General features: G+C 36.2%; 1 protein-coding gene across 4 annotated transcripts in view; it reads left to right on the forward strand.

Annotated features, from left to right (window-relative positions):
* The window catches only part of LOC107668304 (calcium-transporting ATPase type 2C member 1-like), a 47,324-nt gene that overhangs the window by 7,462 nt on the left and 17,970 nt on the right, over positions 1 to 21,892 (forward strand). Inside the window, exons 1-13 of one of the 4 annotated variants that reach the window (XM_016460140.1) lie at positions 5,281 to 5,457; positions 6,547 to 6,598; positions 6,931 to 7,035; positions 9,838 to 9,954; positions 13,951 to 14,040; positions 14,134 to 14,169; positions 14,374 to 14,435; positions 16,635 to 16,743; positions 17,200 to 17,355; positions 19,203 to 19,271; positions 19,371 to 19,446; positions 19,601 to 19,667; positions 19,770 to 19,894. In XM_016460140.1, the coding sequence (XP_016315626.1) occupies positions 6,967 to 7,035; positions 9,838 to 9,954; positions 13,951 to 14,040; positions 14,134 to 14,169; positions 14,374 to 14,435; positions 16,635 to 16,743; positions 17,200 to 17,355; positions 19,203 to 19,271; positions 19,371 to 19,446; positions 19,601 to 19,667; positions 19,770 to 19,894 (976 nt within the window). In that variant the 5' untranslated portion in view covers positions 5,281 to 5,457; positions 6,547 to 6,598; positions 6,931 to 6,966. Of the gene's footprint in view, positions 1 to 5,280; positions 5,458 to 6,546; positions 6,599 to 6,930; positions 7,036 to 9,837; positions 9,955 to 13,950; positions 14,041 to 14,133; positions 14,170 to 14,373; positions 14,436 to 16,634; positions 16,744 to 17,199; positions 17,356 to 19,202; positions 19,272 to 19,370; positions 19,447 to 19,600; positions 19,668 to 19,769; positions 19,895 to 21,892 lie in introns of those variants that run through there. The other 3 variants (XM_016460142.1, XM_016460141.1, XM_016460139.1) reach the window with 3 other exon arrangements.

Below are 21,892 nucleotides of genomic sequence, written 5' to 3' on the forward strand. Positions count from 1 at the left end.
TATTCTATTTCTATTCTAACTACTTGTTTTATTTATAAAGAAAGAAGAGCCTCTAACACTAGCATTCTCTATTGTTTTTCTATTCTTTCTACTTGTTTTCTTTTTATTTATTATAAAAACAAAATAAGCAAACAAAAAAAAAACCTGGCTACTTATACTGTTAGGCAGAGCCCTGCCCACGAACCCACCCCCTACTGTCCTCTTTTTGAAAAACTAAAATATGGTCACCCTACTAAAGCTAAACGTCCCTTGTAATGACTTGCAATGAGAAGCATTTCTAAACCTGTTGTCCAACAAAAGAGAACACTGGGCAGCCATGAAGGCCTATGGGGTCCCTTGGATGGCTCCTCTCAAAGAGCACCCTTTATTGAAAGTAATATGTGAGACCCCGGGAACAAGAGGATTCGTTTCTAAATTATATGGTTATTTTCTGGAAAAAATGTACCCTCCTTTGATAATAGACTCTGCTTGGCGGGCAGATATTCCGGACCTTTCTCCCAGTTTTGATTGGGACGGAGTCTGGGTTATGGTAATGTATGCTTCGAGGAATCCGGATCATCAACAAATCCATTTAAACTTTATTCATAGGACTTATATGACTCCACGTAAACTCTATAGCATGAAACTTAAACCCGATCCTAATTGCACGCTGTGTCATACAAGGGAAATTGGTACTTTTTTTCACATGATTTGGGATTGCCCTGGGGTTGCCAGTTTTTGGAATATGGTTAAAGAAAATCTGTCCACTATATTAAATGTCTCAATCCCTTTGTCCCCTTCTGTCTTTATTTTAAATGATCTTTCGGACATCCAACTTAACAAAATGCAGAAGCGAGTCTTTTTAGCTGGCTTGACAGCGGCCAAGAAAATTGTTGCAACAAGATGGAAGCCTCCACATTCTATTAATAAGCAATATTGGGTTCTCACTTTTATAGACGTGGTGTATCTTGAACTGTCCACTGCTCGCCTTCATGGCGCCAGAGAGGACACCATTAGACTTTGGGCTCATACTTTAGAGAAGCTTAAAGGTTTATTAACTTGAATTAATGAGATTCACCCCCCTCCCAAATACACACTTTCTGGTCTTGGACTTTTTTATTTTTATTTTTATATATTTTTTTTTAATTATTTTATATATATATTTTTTTCATATATATTGATTTAGAGTCGTGTTTAAGGTTCCCTGTTTGGGTTATAATTGACTCTTTTTTTTTTATTGACGTAGACTTCTTTCAGCGCTGTTCCAATTGTTTGTATGTCAAGATTTTTGTATGGGTATATACTTCTTTTTACATAATCTTTTGTACATGTATAGTCTTTGTACTTTGTATATTTTGGAGTATATTAGGTTTTAAATATTGTTTCGTATATTTCGGCCATTCACCCTTCAGTTTAACTGATTAGTTTTAACCAAATTATTATTGTTATTATTATTATTATTATTATATATTCTTTTATAGATATACTTCTATTTCATTTATCATGGTCTTTGTTTTTTGTTTGTTTTTTCTGTTGCAAAGCTGATTGTTTGTCTGTGTTATTCTGTATATTAAACAATGTCAAAACAATAAAAAAATTGATAAAAAAAAAAATACAGTGGTTAAATTAAAAAATATATATATTTTGCTCTTTCTTTTAAAAAAGGTTATAAAAAATTTAAATAATTATCGATACCGAACGATATGACACATTATATCGTTGATACATTTTTTAGCTATTTCGCCCAGCCCTAGTAATACCAGTGTAACACAGTCTGTTCAGCTTTGTACTTGAGAGAAACAAATTCTTTGCACTATGTCCCTCTCTCTCTTGCTGTCATAGATACATGTACAACACTTTATTCACAAACAGAATGACTCAGATTATTGAAATATACTGAGCAACAATGCGAAATGCCCTTCAAACCCAGAGCAGGGGATAAAGGTGGAGGCGTTTTGACTTTTGACTATCAAAAGTTCAAAAATTTCCATAGACAAAGATGAAATCCAGGTGTGACCATTCAAAGAATTTTTTGTGCGTATTTGTGTTCTGGTTTGTTTAGGAGCATTGCGTAATGCTCAACTTGTCAGATGGAGAATGGAGATTGAGGTTTGTTAAGGGCATGGCAGGGGCTGAGGATGCTTTTATCAGTGTTTTTAGTGAACTGCATTTTTCCTCCTCCTTTTTGTGTGCTTAGTTTTTCTTAACAAATTTTTTTCATACCACATACGTAAGCTCCTACTCTAGAACAGTTTAAAAGGTAAAGAGAGGTTGATAGGGCAGAGTGCGGTTTCAACTCTGTGGAGGCTCTGCTAGAGTGAACATGACCTTGTGCCTCTCAGTGGACTGCAGATGATCAGTCTCTATCATCTAATGGAGAGCGCTGAGAGAGCAGTTTGTGCTGTGTCTGTATGGCCTTGAACCTGCACTTGGCCCAATTCTGTCAGCAGGAGAACCCGGCAGAGCTTGTAATTGAGACCCAGATAGGGGGGCCCGGGAGACACGAAAACAATTAAAGCTTGATTTATTTATTTATTTTCGATTTATGTCGCTGGCTGAGTGAGATGATAAATGGCTTATCTTGCTTTTGATATCACACTTCTTAGTAACCGATTTAGAGTTTTACTATTAAAAACATGATGGAATTGTAGAGAAAAACTGTCAATCAAATAGCAAATCTTAGTGATAATAGATTCAAGTCATATTTCTGATAATGGTTGAGGACAATGAGAGATTGAACTATTATTAGATCTCTGAAAATGTTAAAAGTTCTTTCAACTAGGGTTGGGTATCGTTTGGGTTTTTTTCGATACCGGTGCCAAATCGTTACTTTTAAAACGGTTCCGGTGCCTGAACCGATACTTATTAAAAAAATGAATAAATAAAACTGCCCTCGCACCGGTGCCTGAACCGATACTTATTAAAAAAATGAATAAATAAAACTGCCCTCGCACAGAAAATACACATATCCAGTCATAGAAGTGGCGAAACTCAGGAAATCCCTTATATGGACAAAGGCATCGCGATTATAGCTGTAAGTTAACTGAGTAAACGGAACATATAAATGTTTTGAATGATAAAACAAAGACAATAAACACTCGACTGCGACAATATAGTTTACTTATACATACCGGTTACAAAGGTACCGGTGCCATATTGGTACCGGGTTTCGGTACCCAACCCTACTTTCAACACCGTGTTATTTTCTTCTTTTTTTGCGGAGCACAAAATGAGTTTTTCAGTGGAATGTCAGAGATTTCCATAAAAGAAAGTGGATGAGCAAAATACCAGAAAGTTAGTCCATACTACTTGTGCATGTGTATTTTTAGTCATCTGAAACTAGGTTTGTAACGATATACCGGTATGATGGTTTATCACGGTTTGAACGTGCGCAGTTATCATACCGTGATGAAAAAAAAATAAAAAATGTGGACGCAAAAGCAGGCAATACATCCAACATCTTCGCTCATATTCGCGGACACCATCCCTCCGTGCAGATAAAGGTATGTCGCATTAATAACAAGTTATAAGTTAAAGCCGTATGATTTCCGTGAAGCAGAGGGAATCCCGGTGCAGTCGTGAACATGGAATTTACAGTATAACAAGGATGTCACGTAAAACGCACAATCAGATGGATGGATAAATCGAAAGTAGTTATGGTATGTGTCTGCGAATATTAAAGCGCAAAGAGACTGCTATATTAATAATCTGCTTGTTACTGCATGTCTCTGAGTGGCGCCGTTTTATCTACTGCATACTGAAGTAAATATCATGTTTGTCCATATTTTAACTTTGCCAAAAATAAAAGGAGTAGTAAATGTTCATTTAAAAACATTTAAAAACATTAATTAAAATGTTAAAGTAAGATATAGATATACATAAGGCGTACACCATTATTTTTTTTTATTGTTATTTATTTTTTTCAGAAGGGAGACTTCAATACTTTCATTAAAATGGTTTCAAGTTTGTTGTAATAAAGGATTTGTTCACTCAAATAAATTGTTCTTGTTCTTTTAAGAGTCATTGTGACTGATAAGAATTATTGTTTAAAGGGGTCATAGGATGTCCATTTTCCACAAGTTGAGATGATTCTTTAGGGTCTTAATGAAAAGTCTGCAACATAGTTTGGTTAAAATTTCTCAATGGTAGTGTAAAAACACCTTTTTTACCCTGTCAAAAACAGCTCTTTTTAAAAGTTCGATTTAATTTGAAATTATGACAGAAATATATTAGCATTGTACAATGTACTTCAAAGTTATAATAACAACAATAATATTCTTTATAATAAAATAATTTATTTAAACATTGTTTTCAAGAAATATCATGTTTGTCCATATTTTAACTTTGCCAAAAATAAAAGGAGTAGTAAATGTTCATTTAAAAACATTTAAAAACATTAATTAAAATGTTAAAGTAAGATATAGATATACATAAGGCGTACACCATTATTTTTTTTTATTGTTATTTATTTTTTTCAGAAGGGAGACTTCAATACTTTCATTAAAATGGTTTCAAGTTTGTTGTAATAAAGGATTTGTTCACTCAGATAACTTGTTCTTGTTCTTTTAAGAGTCATTGTTACTGATCAGAATTATTGTTTAATATATACCGTGATAACCGTGAAGCTGTGGTATTTTCTGAGACGATTATCTTACCGTGAAAATCTCATACCGTTACAACCCTATCTGATACTATAGAATTGCTTTGTGTGAGGAACTAAGTTTAAGGCATTAATTTAATATTCTGTCTGCTGTAGCTCTGAAGTCCAATTTGCATTTGTTTTCAAACTGAAAATTCAGCTTTGCCATCACAGGAATAAATTATATTTTAAAATACAGTATATAATGTAGAAAGCAGATATATAATATAATAATAATATTACAGAGATATAACATTGCAATAATATTTCACAATGTTGCTGTCTTTACTGTATTTTTTATCAAATATTACAGCCTTGGTGAACATAAGAGACTTTCAGAAACATCTTACCAACTTGAAACTTTTGAACGGTAGTGTACAGAAGTAACGATACAGTTTTTGTGACTGGTTAGACAGGTAAACGCTGTAATAATAATATTTTTTAGCCAGTGACAGCAGACTGTGATCCAGTTTGTGAGTAGGGACGCAATTTATACAGTATTTGTACAGTACAAAACTTAACCGTGGCACAATACAAATTTCGTAAATTGACCCAGATAGCTCAGATAGCACTCATTTATTAGTATAAAGAGTCTGTTCAGAGAGAGGTGACAACGTGGGATTGGCTCATCCAGGTTTAAGCTGTTGCCACTCTTAATTATGGGAATCCGCTCAGGCTCAGACACGCTAGATCTTCGGTAAGATACTTTCTCTTATCTTTACGCTGGAGTGATGGTGCAGGAAGAATACGGTGTAACACTTCAAGATGCTAAGCTGATGTATGGGGCACTGTAAGATTCATGCTGGATCTGATGCGTAACATGATACAGACTACAAAAGGTAGCCCCAATTTTCTATTTCTCTGTAGCTTTCTTCTGTCATTTTCTCTCTATCGTCTTTTAAGAAGGGCATCACTCTGAATGATACCCGCCAATGACATCCATCCTGAGAGTAACTCAGCTCATTCTCAGCCTCAGCCTATAGCCTATTGTCTGTCTGGTATGTTTTGCGGCCGTGTCCTGAAATCTAGTCACAGCAGGATTTTGTTTATATTTGCATGTTGTGCCTAAAAATGTAAAGAACCATCTGGAATGTTTTGTTCTTTCCATTGTAACCTAGTTTGTTTAAAGCATAGCATTCTAGTATAAAGTCTCTGAGCATTTAACCTTGGGTAATTCTGAATGACCCAAGAATATATCTACATTTCATTAACTCGTTAACATTTAATTTGCCAGTAACATGTTACAGTAAACATAAACCATTGGAAAAAAATTCCTAAAATTGGAAAACAAACTGACAGTCTGAAAGTAGTTCATGGCCACTATTAAAATTATTACTTTTGCTTATACTTTAGAAGAGCTTTGCTACTTTCTAAAAATCCCATAGACTCACACTACCTTTAAAAAGTTTAGGGTCAGTAAGATGCTTACATGTTTTTTTAAAGAAGTGTCTTATGCTCACGATACAATATACTTGAATATTTAAAAGTATTCATAAAAAATCGTATTGACCCCGCACATTTGAACTGTACATTGAATTGGTCTGTCTTTTGACTTGAGTCAGCAAGTAACCACCCAGAACACCTTAGCAACCACCTGCGACACGAAGTATCTCTCACATTTTCTTAAGAAAATTTGAAAATGTAGTTTATTTAGCCTATGTTTTTCATCTCTTTGTATGCTTGTTTATAAGTTTGATTGGCAGATGGTGTTGAAAAAAATAATTGAAAGATTTATTGCTAGCTGATCAGATCAATATCCAGCAAAGCAATTGGGATAGGAAGGATATTGAATGGATTTTCATCTTGTGCTCTTTGTGAGACTTAACCTGATGTTCATGACCATCTAGAGTTTAATGTCATTCTGTTCCCTAATGCTTTCCAATCCATCTGCTGGGCTCCATTATTACTGTTGGACGATCTTCCTCCAGTCAGACTGAGGCACAGCTGTGGATTGCGCTAATGCATTTTTTGTAGCTGAAAGTCTATGCAAATTGAGAAGGTGTCAGATGATTTTACAGGAGCTACTTTGCCTAGATGTGTTTGTTGTTTCCCTGTACAGCATTGAATGGGTCAAAGTTCCTTCTGGGTCTGTAATCCTTTTGTACATTGCACTCATGTTTTTTTTTTTTTTTTTTTTTTTTTTTTTTTATGAGGAGAGATTAGTAATCTTTGATTGGGATTACCTCCAAAGTTGGAACCTTTTTAAATTGCATGGGTTATTACATTTAGCCAGGATGCTAACATCCTCCTCTGTTGATGTTTTGTTTTAATCCGTTTAAAATAAGTTTATTTTTGATCTTTTCTTTTTTCAGCTTTCCGAGTGTCAACCCGACTGTGAAAATGAGACCATGGTTCCAGTACTGACTTCGAAAAAAGCCAGTGAACTACCTGTGAACGAGGTTGCCTGTGCACTGCAGGTATATTCATGTCACACATTATATCATAGCTTTCCTTAAAAAGAAACTAAATGTGTTAATTGAAAAAAAATAAAATAATTGCAGTTAAATATTTAATTGATTGGCAACCCTAATAGCTGCCCAAGATATTAACAAAAACTCTCTGCAATAATGCTTTTTATATAATATTGTTTAATTATATAATTATCAGAGCCAATGTAATTTTGATGCAGCATTGTTGAATTCTTTATTTTGACTTGTTGACATATTTAAGGTTGTTGATTCATTTTCATTAATTGCACTGTTATAGAGTATGAAAAAGGTTTGTTGATCATACTACAGTTGCATATCTCTTCCATGCCACGTTCTTTTGTACTGTTGTTGGTGGTTTTGACTGTTTCTGTGCAACTTAATCAGTTGCATAAGGGAGTAGTTCCATACACAAGCATCTTAGAGATTACAACCTGAAAGATTAACATGTACATGTGGTAATCATTGTAGAAACTGAAGAAATGAGTCAAATAGAAAAATTTGGCCATGTCTTTTTTTTTACTTTAAAAGCATGACTTTTCATAAATAACTTTCTTTTTTCTTTTTATATATGTGCTTTAAAGTATGTGTGGAAGTATGTGCTTCATTCTTGATCACAGTTGTAACCAGTAGAAAACGAGAAAAAAAAAAGATCAGTTGGTCTTTATTTTATTAACAGACATTTGTTGGGATGAAATAAATAAATGAAAGATAATTGCATCTTTTTTAATTTTACTTTTTATGACAACAGAATTAAATATAAAATTTTATAATGTGAACCAATTAATTACTTGTTAATTGGTTACCAAAATGGGTTCTGTGGTTACAAATGTGACTAATGTTCAAGTTCATTTTATTTATATAGCACATTTACAACAGCCACTAGGCTGACCAAAGTGCTTACCAGAGGAGCAAGATTAGAGGAGAATATAACATACAAAAAATAAATAAAATATGACATGCATAAAAACAGACCAGACAGCAGAATTAAGAACAACATAGTTTAGAATTACCATATAGCAGGAGGACCAAAACAAAACTTAAAACTCAATTCAATATACAAGGGAAAACAAATATGTTTTAAAAAAATAACTTTAAAGCAGACAGAGAAGGGGCCATTCTAATCTCTAAAGGCAGGGTGTACCAAAGTCGTGGCCCTGCCACCGCAAATGCACGCTCCCCTCTACGCTTGAGTCTAGAGTGAGGGACAACCCTCAGAGCCTGGTCGCATTATCTTAGGTTTCTGGACAAAGTGTATGTATGAAAAAGTTCAGAGAGGTAGACAGGAGCTAGATTATGAAGAGATTTATAAACAAAAAGGAGAATATTTAAAGTCTATTCTCTGGTGAACCGGCAACCAGTGGAGAGATCTGAGGATTGGAGTGATATGTTCATGTTTGCGACACTTGTAAAGAAGTCTGGCCGCAGCATTTTGGACTAGCTGAAGGCGAGCAGTTTGAGACTTAGATATACCACAATATAAAGAGTTGCCGTAATCTAGCCGAGACGTAACAAACGCATGAACATTAATCTGATGTATGAAAAGCATGAATAAACATAAAATCTTTGATTTTAGACAGTAGACGAAGCTGATAGAAGATGGATCCGATTACGGAGATGTGTTTGTCAATTTTAAAGGATGATCAACAAGAACACCTAAATTACACACCCGTGAGGATCTAAAGGCAGATAAACTCTCCAATTTAGGGTCTATACACTGGAATGTTTTCATATATTTTTCATAATGATTTATATGAGCCTTGTAAAAGGGTTCACATGAAACCAAGATGGCCTTAACTTGTGGTGTTCCATAATGCAACTTCTCGAAACGTCTAGGAAGGACTTCTAGGAACATTATTGAGTGATGACTTTTAAATGTCAGCATCCTTTGTTGTTCCTGGATCAAGCATTATTGGCACCTGATTTTAATGCCAGGGCAAAGCATGTGACTTTGATTGTTCGATAGTAATTATGTTTCAGGAACAAAACAGGATGTTGATCCTGGATCACGTTCTACTTGTTTAAGGCACATTGTGAGTCTAGCCACAGCCTGTGGAAACAACAGCAGGGCAAGTCCAGTTGAATTTCCTCATGCAGTCAAACAGCTACCAAATGCACAGACCACAAGCTTTGACACTGAGGAATTGAAAACCCATCCCTGCAGATATCACACAGTGTCCCTTAATGAATCACGCCAGGAAGATTAGAGAGTGCTGGGATGCTCTTGCAGTCTCAGCGTGGATGATATAGCTTGTAGTGCCATGTCCATCACCACACTGACATGACCATCTGCTCCCAGAAGACCTTTATTCATCCACTGTCATCAACATTCAGCCACAGTCTCCGGGAAGCACTTTAACCATGAATAATACACCATGGGTAGTACTATTTTAATAGAAAATAAAACAATGTGTCTTTCATTTGTGTATCCACAGAAGCTGCCATGTTTTTTGAGTGTAAACTGAACACGGGAAGCAAAGGAGACCTTGTGGCTTCCCAGTTTGTTGTAAAGTGGTTGGTCTGGTCTGGTTCATGATACAGTGCTCTGGTCTCAAGGTCTTTCTTCACGCAGGGAGCAGAAATGCTTTGTTGGTGATAGTTAACTAACAGTAGACGTGTCACGTACCAAAGCTCAAGTTCCAGGACACTGGCTTTATTAGTTGTTTCCATGGCTCCAGCATTCTTATTTGTTAGTGGTTAATGTCAGTTGTCATGGTTACGCATCTGATGAGTGTTATTTTGGGAAAGCTGTTTTTTTTCTGACTTAATTCTCTCCCTCTTTCCCTTTGTTAGGCCGACCTGCAGTTCGGTCTCACCCGAGAGGAGGTTACACGACGTCGCGCCTACCACGGATGGAACGAGTTTGACATTAGCGAAGATGAACCACTCTGGAAAAAATATATCTCTCAGGTTGGTTAGCAAAAAAATTCTTGATTCTTAACTTGTTAATGTGATTCCAGAATTTCAGGCAATACCAATTCCAGTGAAATTTCAACATTTTTGTTACCACAGCAAAAAACTAATACAGTGAACATAAATATTATCTAATTAAATTATCATCAACTTCTATTTCAACTTCACACAGCAGTGACGCACACAGCGACCTTTGGGTTATGAGTCCGACTCTCTAACCATTAGGCCACGACTGCCCTAAATAAATAAATAAATTAGAATCGATGCAATAAAAATAATTGAAATTTTATCCATTAATTCGTTTTTGAATGAATGGCTCAGAAAAGTCATTTGTTTGTCAGTTGAGCTACACAGTTTGTGCTGTATGTTTCTGATTCACTGAAAATAACTGGTTCATAAGGATCATTTGCTTGTGAATCAGACTTCACTGGTCATGCTCTGCTTTTGCGTGCAACCTCTGAGGGAACCTTAATACAAAGAAATATTTTCTTGGTATTATTTTGCCATCTCTTCTAATTCAAGTTCAGACTGCAAACTTGTGTAAATTATGACATCTTTTGTTGTATGGTTGTAGATTCAGAATCAATATCAAGATTTCTCAAATGAAGGTCGTGATTATTAAAAAAAGAAAAAAAATTTATTTATAGCCAGCCCTACTGGTCTTTTAAATTTTCTACAAATGTTATTGAGCTACGCTCTGTACAAAAAAAAGTCATTGCGAATTTTTTCACTTGGTTTGAAGGGGTCCATAAGCAGAAGGATGCAATGGTTCTATTTAAAGTCTCACAGCAAAAAAATAACACTTTTGTGAATATGCCTTGAAGCTGTAAAATGACCCAGTTTATCCAGTTTTGTCTTCCAATATAGAGATGACAGGTCGCTGTCCTCTGTGAAAAATTTCAATCCACTTTGGTTAGGAGGTTTGTGCTGATTGGCTAAATATAGCATTATAACTGGGAGGAATTGTATTTTTTTCCCCCCACGTTCACCTGGGCCCTCTTCAGAGGTGGCACACTTTGTCGCCTTCATCCTTTGTGGGTTCCCCTGCAGAGTGTAATACATCCCCATTTCTCTAAAACTGCAAAGCATTGTGTAAAAAATTTCTAGCTGTAAGTCATAACAAGGGTAAATATGTAGTACAAACATGTCATGTCACAGCTCTCAGTGCGACTGGGTGGTTAATGCAGATAATTATTCTGTGTGAGGATGGATTGGCCTTTTCTTCTCATTACTGCTAATCTCTTTTCTCGGGCAATTATAAAGGCTTCTTCACGTCGTATTTAACACCTGTGATTACACAAATTTTCTAATGCAGCCACAGCTCAGTTCCCAGTTTCACCTTTGTCTTTCCTCTGCTGCTCAGAGTAGAAAAGACTTGTTTTCTGGGCAAGTAAAAAGCGTCCAAGTCTGTGAACAAGGCTGTCTGAGGTATCTGCATTTTAGTGAGTCGCTTTAAAAGCAACAAGCTGTCGTGCCTTTAATCTGTCACTTCATATTCGCTTTTTGCTTTGGGAAGTGCCAACCTCCCTCTGTCTCTCTCTTTTCTGTTTTGTTTTCACCCCCCCTCCCCTTTCTGTCTCACTTTCAGGCACCCTCCCCGTTTACTGCCCCATTCTTCACAGACCAGAACATGTCAGACTTTTTTTTTTTTTATGTCAGGCACGGCCACCAGCGCTGCTTTTAAATAATCTCCCTTTTTCTTTTTCCTCCAGATTTATCCAAATTCTCAATGGTATTTTTATCACAGCGCCACCAGCCCTAAGTACAAAGCCACGGTGTAAATCCGGATGTGTCACAGTAGATGTGAGAGAACATCAAAGCACTTTTAGCAGACAGCAAAGTCAAAACCTGTTTGTTTTGCCGCCTTATGCTGTGTTACCTACCTGTAACGGTGTGGCTGTGGTTTGGTTTTCAAAAGGTTGCCATATTGCTCGCTTTAAAGGGGTCATATGACGTTGCTAAAAAGAACATTATTTTGTGTATTTGGTGTAATGCAATGTGTTTATGCAGTTCAAGGTTCAAAAAACACATTATTTTCCACATACTGTACATTATTGTTTCTCCTCTATGCCCCGCCTTTCTGAAATGCATTGATTTTTACAAAGCTCATTGTTCTGAAAAGCGAGGTGTGCGCTGATTGGCCAGCTATCCAGTGCATTGTGATTGAATACCTCAAGCGTGTGACTGAAATTTTACGCCTCTTACCATACTGTGATGCCATGTCCCGGCGCGACGAGACAAAACCAGTAAAACCCATTATAAACGAGGCATTTGTTGCATCCAGTGGGAACATATCAGGAAACAGTCCTCCATAAAATGCGCTGCACACATCTGAATATTTGGGTTGAACTGTTCCGGAGCAGTGTTGTAAATACAGCTTAACCACTCTAGTTAACCACTCTCATTTCTAGTTGTGTCCTCTTTTGGAAGGCCAAACAAAGTAGTTTCGCTTTCATAATGAAACGCACAGCGTCTCCATGACATGGTGGCGGCGGCAGCAACAATACTACAGCCAGAATAAAAGTTACGCCTTCTTTCTTTGCGTGAACATTTGGGCGGCGTTATGCAAATCTTCCCACATCGTGACGTAGACATGTGGGGGGGCGTGTTAGAATGAGCCGTTTTAGGTAGGCATGGTTGACTCTTAACTTTTATAAAGAATATCTCTTTGGATTTGAGACTTTAGTCTTTGCAACTTTACAGATCTTCTTTATGCACCAAGAGCTTGTAACACCCCAAAGAGAAAGGAAAAATTGAAATCGCATCATATGACCCCTTTAAAAGAAAGGATGAGCTCAATTTGTGTGGTGCTGTTAATTGCTGGTTATGCAAACGCGGCGATCCGCGGGTGTCAGATCCTGCCGTAGATTAAAGCTCTGCAGTCTCTGTATGTGGCCAATCAAAGAAAGTAACCCACACACCTATCTTTTTAATCTTCACTTTCTAGTGCTTAACCAGTGTGTCATTCGCAATTTCTGATGCAGTTGGTTATCAGGTGACCTTGGGGACTTAATAATAGGGCTGAACGATTTTGGAAAATAATCTAATTGCGATTTTTTTTACCAATCTTCTCTACACCGGACGCGAGCGGAAAAATACAGTAGAACCACTATAATCAGTGACGCTGTGTACACTGGATGCGGCGCGGTGCGACCATAGACTGTATAGGGCGCGACACGACAAAACCCAACATTAAACTGATGACTTGATCTATTTATGACGTACTGACACAAAGTTAAAATGATTTGGTGTCACGTGACTGAGTGTAATCGCAGCCTCTGCGATTGAAAAATCTCGTTTTCCCATATCGCGATATCGCAAATGCAATTAATCGTTCAGCCCTACTTAATAAGCACGAATAACACTGAAATAAGCCAAATAACACGTGTGATTACATTTCCTGTCTAAACAGTGTCACTCCACTGCAAGCATTGCATTTATTGTTAAACTGAGCATTTGAAGTTTTTTGAGTCCACCTCAGTAGACTATGAAACTGGTGTTTGTAGATTGGAAACTAATATATTCCGAGACCCTGTCAATCATTTTTTTATTTTTGCATGACACATGCTTCTCACAGGGCTGGGTGAAGTAGCTAAACATAATAATAATATTTTTAATGATAATATATTTAATATTTTAATACTAATAATATTTTAATTTTTTAAATAATGATATTTTTCTGCCTTATGATGATATTCAGATATTCAAAACTTGATATGTATTTGCTCAATAAATGGTGTAGAATTCTAACATTATAAAGTTTTCATACTGTTTTTTTTGCCATCTGACATGTGTGTGTCTGTGGTATCTGAAAAAGCAGAATAAATGACACGGAGGTCAATAATTGTTTTCGTCATGTATAGCTACCTCAACCTCAAGCCCTGAGGCAAATAAACACAGACCTTCACCTTGAGATGTGGGACTCAATGAATTCTGAGAAGCATTGCACCCCCATGCAGTCTCTGAATTTTCCTCTCTATCTTTTGTCTCCAGTTTAAAGACCCACTCATCCTGTTGCTGCTGGCATCTGCTGTTATCAGTGTGTTGATGCGTCAGTTTGATGATGCTGTCAGTATCACCGTGGTAAGTTCCTGCTCACTCCCCTTGTCAGTCATTTGATTTCCTTGAAGTACTGGTTTGGTCCATTAACACTCATGTATCATTCTTTTTTTGCAGGCTATTATTATTGTTGTTACAGTTGCCTTTGTACAGGTAAATCCAACATACATTGATGACATTACCTCATGTGACGTTATTTGATGTGATGTGACATTACCCATGTGAACCTATAGACTTTACAATGGATGCAAATGTCTTTAAGGTTTTTGGAAAAACTTGTCTCATAGATTAATGAGGTGTAGTGCGAGTGTAAGTGTGGTGGACATTTTCTGTCAGCTCTGTTCTGCTTCATTTCAGGAATACCGCTCAGAAAAATCCCTGGAGGAGCTGGGGAAACTTGTGCCTCCAGAATGCCATTGGTGAGCATTATTCACAAAACTCAAAAGGTGCTGAAAGCTTTAATAGATTTCTATGTCAAAAACAAATAAATTTTAGAACTGGATCTGGCTTGACAAATAAATTACACAAACTCAGTCCTGATTTAAAAAAATATATATATATATACTACTGTTCAAAATTTGCAGTAGCCCCTCACTGCGGAACACAAGATCCAGGGGGGCGTGGTTGGATCCACATCTACGGGTGGAGATTGGTAGGTTTAGGGGTGGAGATGGGTGGGTTTAGGGATTGGTGGTGGAGACGGGTAGGTTTAGGTATATGTAAGGTGGGAGGAGTTGGATTTGCATCCATCCATCCACGCGCCCTGGACTTGTGTTCTGCAGTGAGGACCATCTCAAAATTTTAATAAGTTTGTTTTTGAAGTAAGTCTCTTATGCTCATCAAAGTTGTATTTATTTGCTGAAAAATATTTCAATTTAAAACAACCGTTTTCTATTGTAATTTTTTTTTATTATGAAATTTATGTAAAAAATTATGGAATTGATTCCTGTGATGGCAAAGCTGAATTTTCAGCAGCCATTACCCCAAATGTTTTGGTGAAAACCGTGATACCATTATTTCAGGATCCTTTCATGAATAGAAAGATTAGAAGAACAGCATTTATTTAAATGAAAATCTTATCATCTTAAAATATAAATCCCCTATTAATCATTACTGTCACTTTTAATTTAATTCCTCCTTGCTGAACAAAACTTAATTTCCTTAAAAAAAATCTTACAGATCCCAAATTTTTCAACAGTAGAGTATGTTCCATTGAAATTATTTATGGAACAAAATGTCATTTACTTTTGATTCTGTTTAATGCGTATATGTTTTTACTATCAGATTAAGATCCCACCATATGTGCCTCATGCCAGGATCACCGTGTGTAAAACATATTTAATTAGACTATGATATTTATAATGAGAAAACTCCTTTATTCTACTGAAATCATTGATGTTTATTAAAAATTAATCTTAAAATATTTTATATAGGTTTTTAGTAGAGATGCACCGATACTGAATTTCTTTGCCGATACCAACAGCCGATTATTCAGAATGATATCTGCCGATACCGATAGTTTGATTTTCTTAAGCAAAAAAATCTCTGAACTGAGGTGTTACAGCGATCTGTCACATTTAAAAGGGTCACAATGGCTTTCATTGTTTGAATTTTGTTATAGAATGTACAGGATTTGAAAGCTGAGACTTTGTTTCTTATCAGAAGTAATAAAGTACAAAGCTCTTTGCGATTGTTGGATGGGAGGCGCGCTACAAATTATGTTTGGTATAGAGAAAAACTGCGGATCTGGCAACCCTGGCTTGAACTACGGGTGATTCATTGGGTCAAATAGAGCCTGCTTTAATGTCGCTATTTTTAACTGTTAATGCATTGTTGTCAAGTTAATTTTGACAGCCCTAAATTAATTAATCAGAGAGATTTTCTTCACACACTGTATGAGTTGCAGTCTGACACGTTTTTCCGCCACCTTTTTATTGACAGTATATAATCGGCCCTGATCATCGTCTAATTTTTAACAATTGGCTGATGGCAATTACTTAAATAAATAGATTTTATCGTCCGATATGGATTATTGGCCGATATATCAGTGCATCTCTAGTTTTTAATTATTTTATCTATTATTATATATTAATCTGAATCTTGCCTTAAAAAGATAAGGAAGCTTTTCTTTCTTTCTTTCTTTCTTTCTTTCTTTCTTCCTTTCTTTCTTTCTTAACTACATTAATGATAAATGGTGTCAGGGCTGTGGGTGTGAGGTCTTGCTGTCTTAAGTGTATTTTCCAGAGCTTTACACCCACCAAATGCATAAAAGGCAGCCTTTCAGACGACATATGGAGAGAGTGAGAATGGGAGGCTTCATTTCCAGTTCAAACACACAAAGTCTCACATTTGCACTTCAAAACAGGCCGTGCCACAGCCTTGAGCCCTGTTCCCAGACACCTGTAGAACATCCTCAGCGTACACCACCATGTGTTATGCTGCTTTTCTCTGTCACTCTTCCTAATCGGGCACAAGTTTTCCTCAACAAGCATTTTTTTTATTGTCAGGACTGTTGGAAGTACATTAATAATTCTGTTTGACCTCTGTCTAGCCCACGGCACCAATCTCGCCCTCTTCATTTCTCTTTCCTACTCATCTTGTCTCTCCCTGTACTCCAGTGTTCGAGAAGGACGTCTGGAGCACCTTCTGGCACGAGAGCTTGTGCCTGGAGACACCGTCTGTCTGTCAGTCGGAGAGAGAGTTCCAGCCGACCTGCGCCTGTTCGAGGTGTGAAAAGATATAGACACATAGTAACATCTCTCATTTTTGCTTTCTCCTCTTCAATGCACATACTGACTGCGTTTACATGCACAACAATATTATTTGTCATTTGGTCATATTCTCATTATGTAAGCATCATATAAAACCATTAACCTTATTAATACCATAAGCACATTATGCCAATACTCCAGTTTCTAGAAACACTTGATGGTAATTTTAGATAATTAAAGGTAGCTTTGGGTGATATTAGATAAAGGTTTATTCAGAGTTGGACTTAACTGGAAATTGATTCACGTGTAAACTGTTACACTGTTGCAGTCAAAAACATCCTAGAACAATATGTGCTTTAAGATTTACCAGATTGCACATTCAAATGTCAGTAAGTGTAGAAATGCTTGTGCCTGAAATAGCAGCAGTGTTCTAATGGCCTGTTAGTGAAGCTGTCCCTTCACTGCCCTGCAGGCGGTGGATCTGTCAGTTGACGAGTCCAGTTTGACAGGAGAGACCTCCCCCAGCACCAAGACCTCTGCCCATCAGCCGGCTGCCACCAATGGCGATATCACGTCCCGCAGTAATATTGCCTTCATGGGTACGCTGGTGCGCTGTGGGAAGGCCAAGGTACAGTTACGTCTGATACGTCACTAGATCTGCACCCCAATCTACCCCCCACAGAATTCCTCAGAGAACACATAATTCAAACTGCCTTCATTCATAAAATGTTACATATCCCCCACTGCTTGCTTGTTTGTTTTTCTTTTTCTTTAGTATAACTGAATTTTGAAGGGGTTTTAGATAAATGTTTAAATAAGATTTAAATTTCACTGGTGCCCTGTGGGAAGGCCAAGGTACTATTACATGTTTGTTAGGGATGCACGATATATCGGCCACCATATCGGTATCGGCCGATAAATGCTCATTTTTTCTGTTATCGGTATCGGCCCGATAAGAAAATTTGGCCGATATCTTAAAGCCGATAAATAATGCATTATTTCCTTCAGAGACACTTCAGATGCGCGCTGTTCGTTTGCAGCCTTTTGTGCAATTGTACGTTGTAATATTGTGTTTATTTGATGTATATCTGATTTATCTCATATAGAATGCGTTTGGTTAAGTTAAAAGAGTGCTTCAGTTTACCGGTGATCATCTTTAGCTCAGCGCACGCAGCTCAAACAGCAGTGCACAACATTAATAACTATGATTGGGAATGTCATGTATATAAAATTCTAATGAGAACATTATTATAATAAAACGTTGTGAATTCTTTGGGTTTAGTTGCTGTGTTTCAGCGCGTTGTTATGGGAAGAGCGCATCCACAACAGGATCACACATTCTGACTATAGCACGCAATAACTGCGTCATTTTGTACATATATAAGTTGTAATATTATGTTTATGTTGTATTAATATTAATCTCAGGATGCATTTCCTTGAGTTAAATAAGCTGCCAGCAAAACGCTTCAGTTTACCGTGTTCATTCAGCTCTTCAGCTTCAGCACGCGCAGCTCAAACGGCTGCTATTTAAAACAGTGGTATTAATTTGTTACTTTTTCAAAATCATTGATACATTATTAATAATAACAACCACTTGTATTTTTCTCTTATTATTTTCATCAACAATATGGTTTAGTAATTAAAATCATTTAATTATTGTCCGTGCAGAGGGTATTCCGTTTTATTGATCTATGGCGCATTCATTTTGATTCTTTACACATGTAATGATGTCCAGTGACTTGTTTGCATTATTTATGCATTATTTTATTTATTTGTAAGACTTTTTTATGACTAAATTTGGTAATGGGAGAGTAAAATTATTTTTAAAACGTACACAGTTCAAGCTAGGCTGCTTATGTTGAAGTGTTTGGGATGTGGCTTTTAATGATGAGACCTTTTTTGTAATCAGGCTCTCAAAAAGTATATAAAAATTTGGATATAGATTTATCGGCCAACATATCGGTTATCGGCTTTCAAAAATAAAGAATTATCGGTTATCGGTATCGGCCAAAATTTTCATATCAGTGCATCCCTAATGTTTGTAATTGCTATTTGATGAATCGGACCACAAGGTACCACCAAAAATAACACCATTACCCATTGCAAAATGTACAAAAGGCCCCTTTTTAACATGTTTGTGCATAATTATTAGTGAGTTTTGATTTGTGTGAAATGTGCTGAAGTTTAATGTTAAGTCACACAGTTTGTTTTCCTGATCCTTCATTGCTGATGTCCAAGTACTGAGATATTTAATTAATTATTTGTTGTTTTATTTTTTGTTTAGCGAGAATTAATTGAATGTTGATCCATTCTTTATTTTATTAAATTAAAATAGTATTTATTGATTGATTTAATTTATTTATTCTTCAGATTTTCCCACATAATTAGAAAATGTAAAAAAAAGTGTCTATTTTTTTTCTTTGGATAAGACATGATTTACACACATTTGTAATCATTTTGCTTTTAAATTTGTAGGGCATTGTCATAGGTACTGGAGAAAATTCTGAATTTGGTGAAGTTTTTAAGATGATGCAAGCAGAGGAGGTAATCAAGCATAAACCAGAGAGATTGGCATTGTATAAAAACAAAAAAACATCTTTGCTTCACATTTAATTTTTTTCTTTCTTTTTGTTATTTAAACAGGCTCCTAAAACCCCATTACAGAAAAGCATGGATTTGCTGGGAAAACAGCTCTCCCTCTATTCCTTTGGGATAATCGGTAGACATCTTGTTAAGATTGTTCAATTAACATTCATTGCACTTTCATGAGTTAGTGATGCATACCATCTCATTAAATATGCAATCCCTAATTTCTTTTCTGTCATGTCCTGTATTCATTCTCTGTGACGGCACTAATATATTTCCATTTTCAGGGGTGATCATGATGGTCGGATGGCTTCAGGGGAAGTACATTCTAGACATGTTCACCATAGGCGTCAGGTATGTCTTTAATCAGTGAGTCCAGCACAGAGACAGATGTTTTTGTGACATGTAGGGCAGGTTTTGGCCTTTTAAATGTTGCGTCATTGCTCTTCTCTTCAGCCTGGCTGTGGCAGCTATCCCAGAAGGCCTCCCCATTGTAGTGACGGTAACTTTGGCACTGGGAGTGATGAGGATGGTGAAGAAACGGGCGATCGTTAAGAAACTGCCTATAGTGGAGACGCTGAGTATGTTATACATTTGTTTCATGACCCAGACTTTGCATTGGACATCATGTGGTGACCCAGTGTAGTACCAAAATTGTTTGGCTTGCAAAAAGTAAACAAAAGTGTCTTTTAAATCAAACGTTGAAAAACGACTGCATAGGTTTGCTTTTGTCTCTCGTGATTTAATGGTTTCAAAGTACATTGTAGTGGCCAAAAACAATGTTTATTCATCCAAGTTTGAGGGCATGACACGTAACCCGCCTGTGTTGCTATCTGGCTAATTTGGCTACAGTGAATTTTGAGCAAAATTATAGAGTTGCTGTGGGTCTTAAAAAAATCTTAATTGGCCCTTCCACAAATGAACACCCCAGTATTTTTTGGTTTTCCAATAAAAAAATCTAAACCTCCTTAAATTAAGATACATTTACTTGAGATGCAAATTAAACATATGGAGTCTTTTTTTCTGAGAAATTGAACAAAATTAAATGAGTTTATGCTTAAAACAAGATTAAACATGTTAAACTGTCAGTGGGGAATGAAAACTTGTTTTCCTTTTGTTTAAAGTGGATTTTTCTGACCCCGTTGGCAGGTATTTGTTTTTATTTTAATCATAAACTCACTTAGTTGTGATCAGCAGGACTTCTTATCTTATGTCATTTTGCTTCTTAAGTAAATGTATCTTGATGTAAGAAGAAAAATTCTGGCGAAGAACATCACTTTATTGCAGTGTGATCAGAAGAGTAAAAGTTATTTCTGTATTCAGTTAGTTAAGAGCATATATATATTCAAGCATTCAAGCCATTTGTAAAATATAAAATATATTAACAAGTAATTGAGATCTATTGGAAATTGTTTTTTTCTTAATTTTTTTTTAACTGAAGTGTTGGTAATACAAGACATTTTCATTTAGAGACCATATTGGCGTATTGTTACATTCAGTTTATTTCTTAAATTTTCTTTACTTGTTCTTAAAAAGGTCTTCGAAAGTCTTAAATTTACATTCATAAAAGTTTTAATTTCCATTCTATCTGCGACCCTTTCAGAACAGAAAGAGTGAATGTTCACAAAACATACTGATCAATCTTTTGTCAAAGTACCTCTCATCTAATATTCAGACAAAGACCCTGTGCAGTTCCTTCCTATTGGACAGCTCACAGGAGAACAAAAAGGTCACTTTGGTGGTTTCTTCCCTCAGTGGCATTACATAATGAGTCATATGAGAATCAGTCAGCCCACAGAGTCAAGTGACCAGCCACAGTCGCACTGAACATGCACAATTTGATGCAGAGTAGGCGCATTAAATCAGGGCCAAATATTCTTGTGGATGTCAGTAACAGTTTAACATTTTTATGAAATGTTTATTGCTATGGTTAGAACCATTTTCAAACGTGATGGACTTAATGGCTCTTTACTAAATATGTAACAACACTTTTGTCAAGTAGAGGAATAAAACCCTTGAGGCTACAGTATATTGTTAACGGGGTCACGACTAGGATTGTTTTGGCACAATTCACAGAAGAGTTTATCTACAAAATATTTGAATGTAGCTTTGTGTTAGACTAATTGCAGATGGTAATACAAGAATTCTTAGGGCCAAGGAGTGTAGAAAAGCTCTTGTAATAATCAATCATATTTTATAAAATATATTAAATTATATTTTATGTAACTAAAAGTTATGAAATCAGTAGTTTCAACTCCAAAATCTTATTAGATGAGCCACATGTAAAGCTGTTACCACTTGAGACCATACATTTACATTTTACCATAGTTAAGAGTGTGTTTTGTGTTCATATGTGAACATATTGTGTAGGTGTCTTGGAGAGTATTTTTCAATCTCACTTAAAAGGATCCTATTATGCTCTTTTTCAAAGTCTTGATTTTGTTTTGGGTGTATACTAAAACATGCTCTCATACTAGGTTGTTTGAAAAACACATTTTTCACATATTTTACATTATTACAACACCTCTCTCCCCAGTCTGACATGAACGGCTCGAATAGTTCCTGTATCAAATGAAGGC

This window comes from Sinocyclocheilus anshuiensis, unplaced genomic scaffold (genome assembly GCF_001515605.1).
Source record: "Sinocyclocheilus anshuiensis isolate Anshui unplaced genomic scaffold, SAMN03320099.WGS_v1.1 scaffold1623, whole genome shotgun sequence".
In the NCBI taxonomy this organism is placed as follows: domain Eukaryota; kingdom Metazoa; phylum Chordata; class Actinopteri; order Cypriniformes; family Cyprinidae; genus Sinocyclocheilus; species Sinocyclocheilus anshuiensis.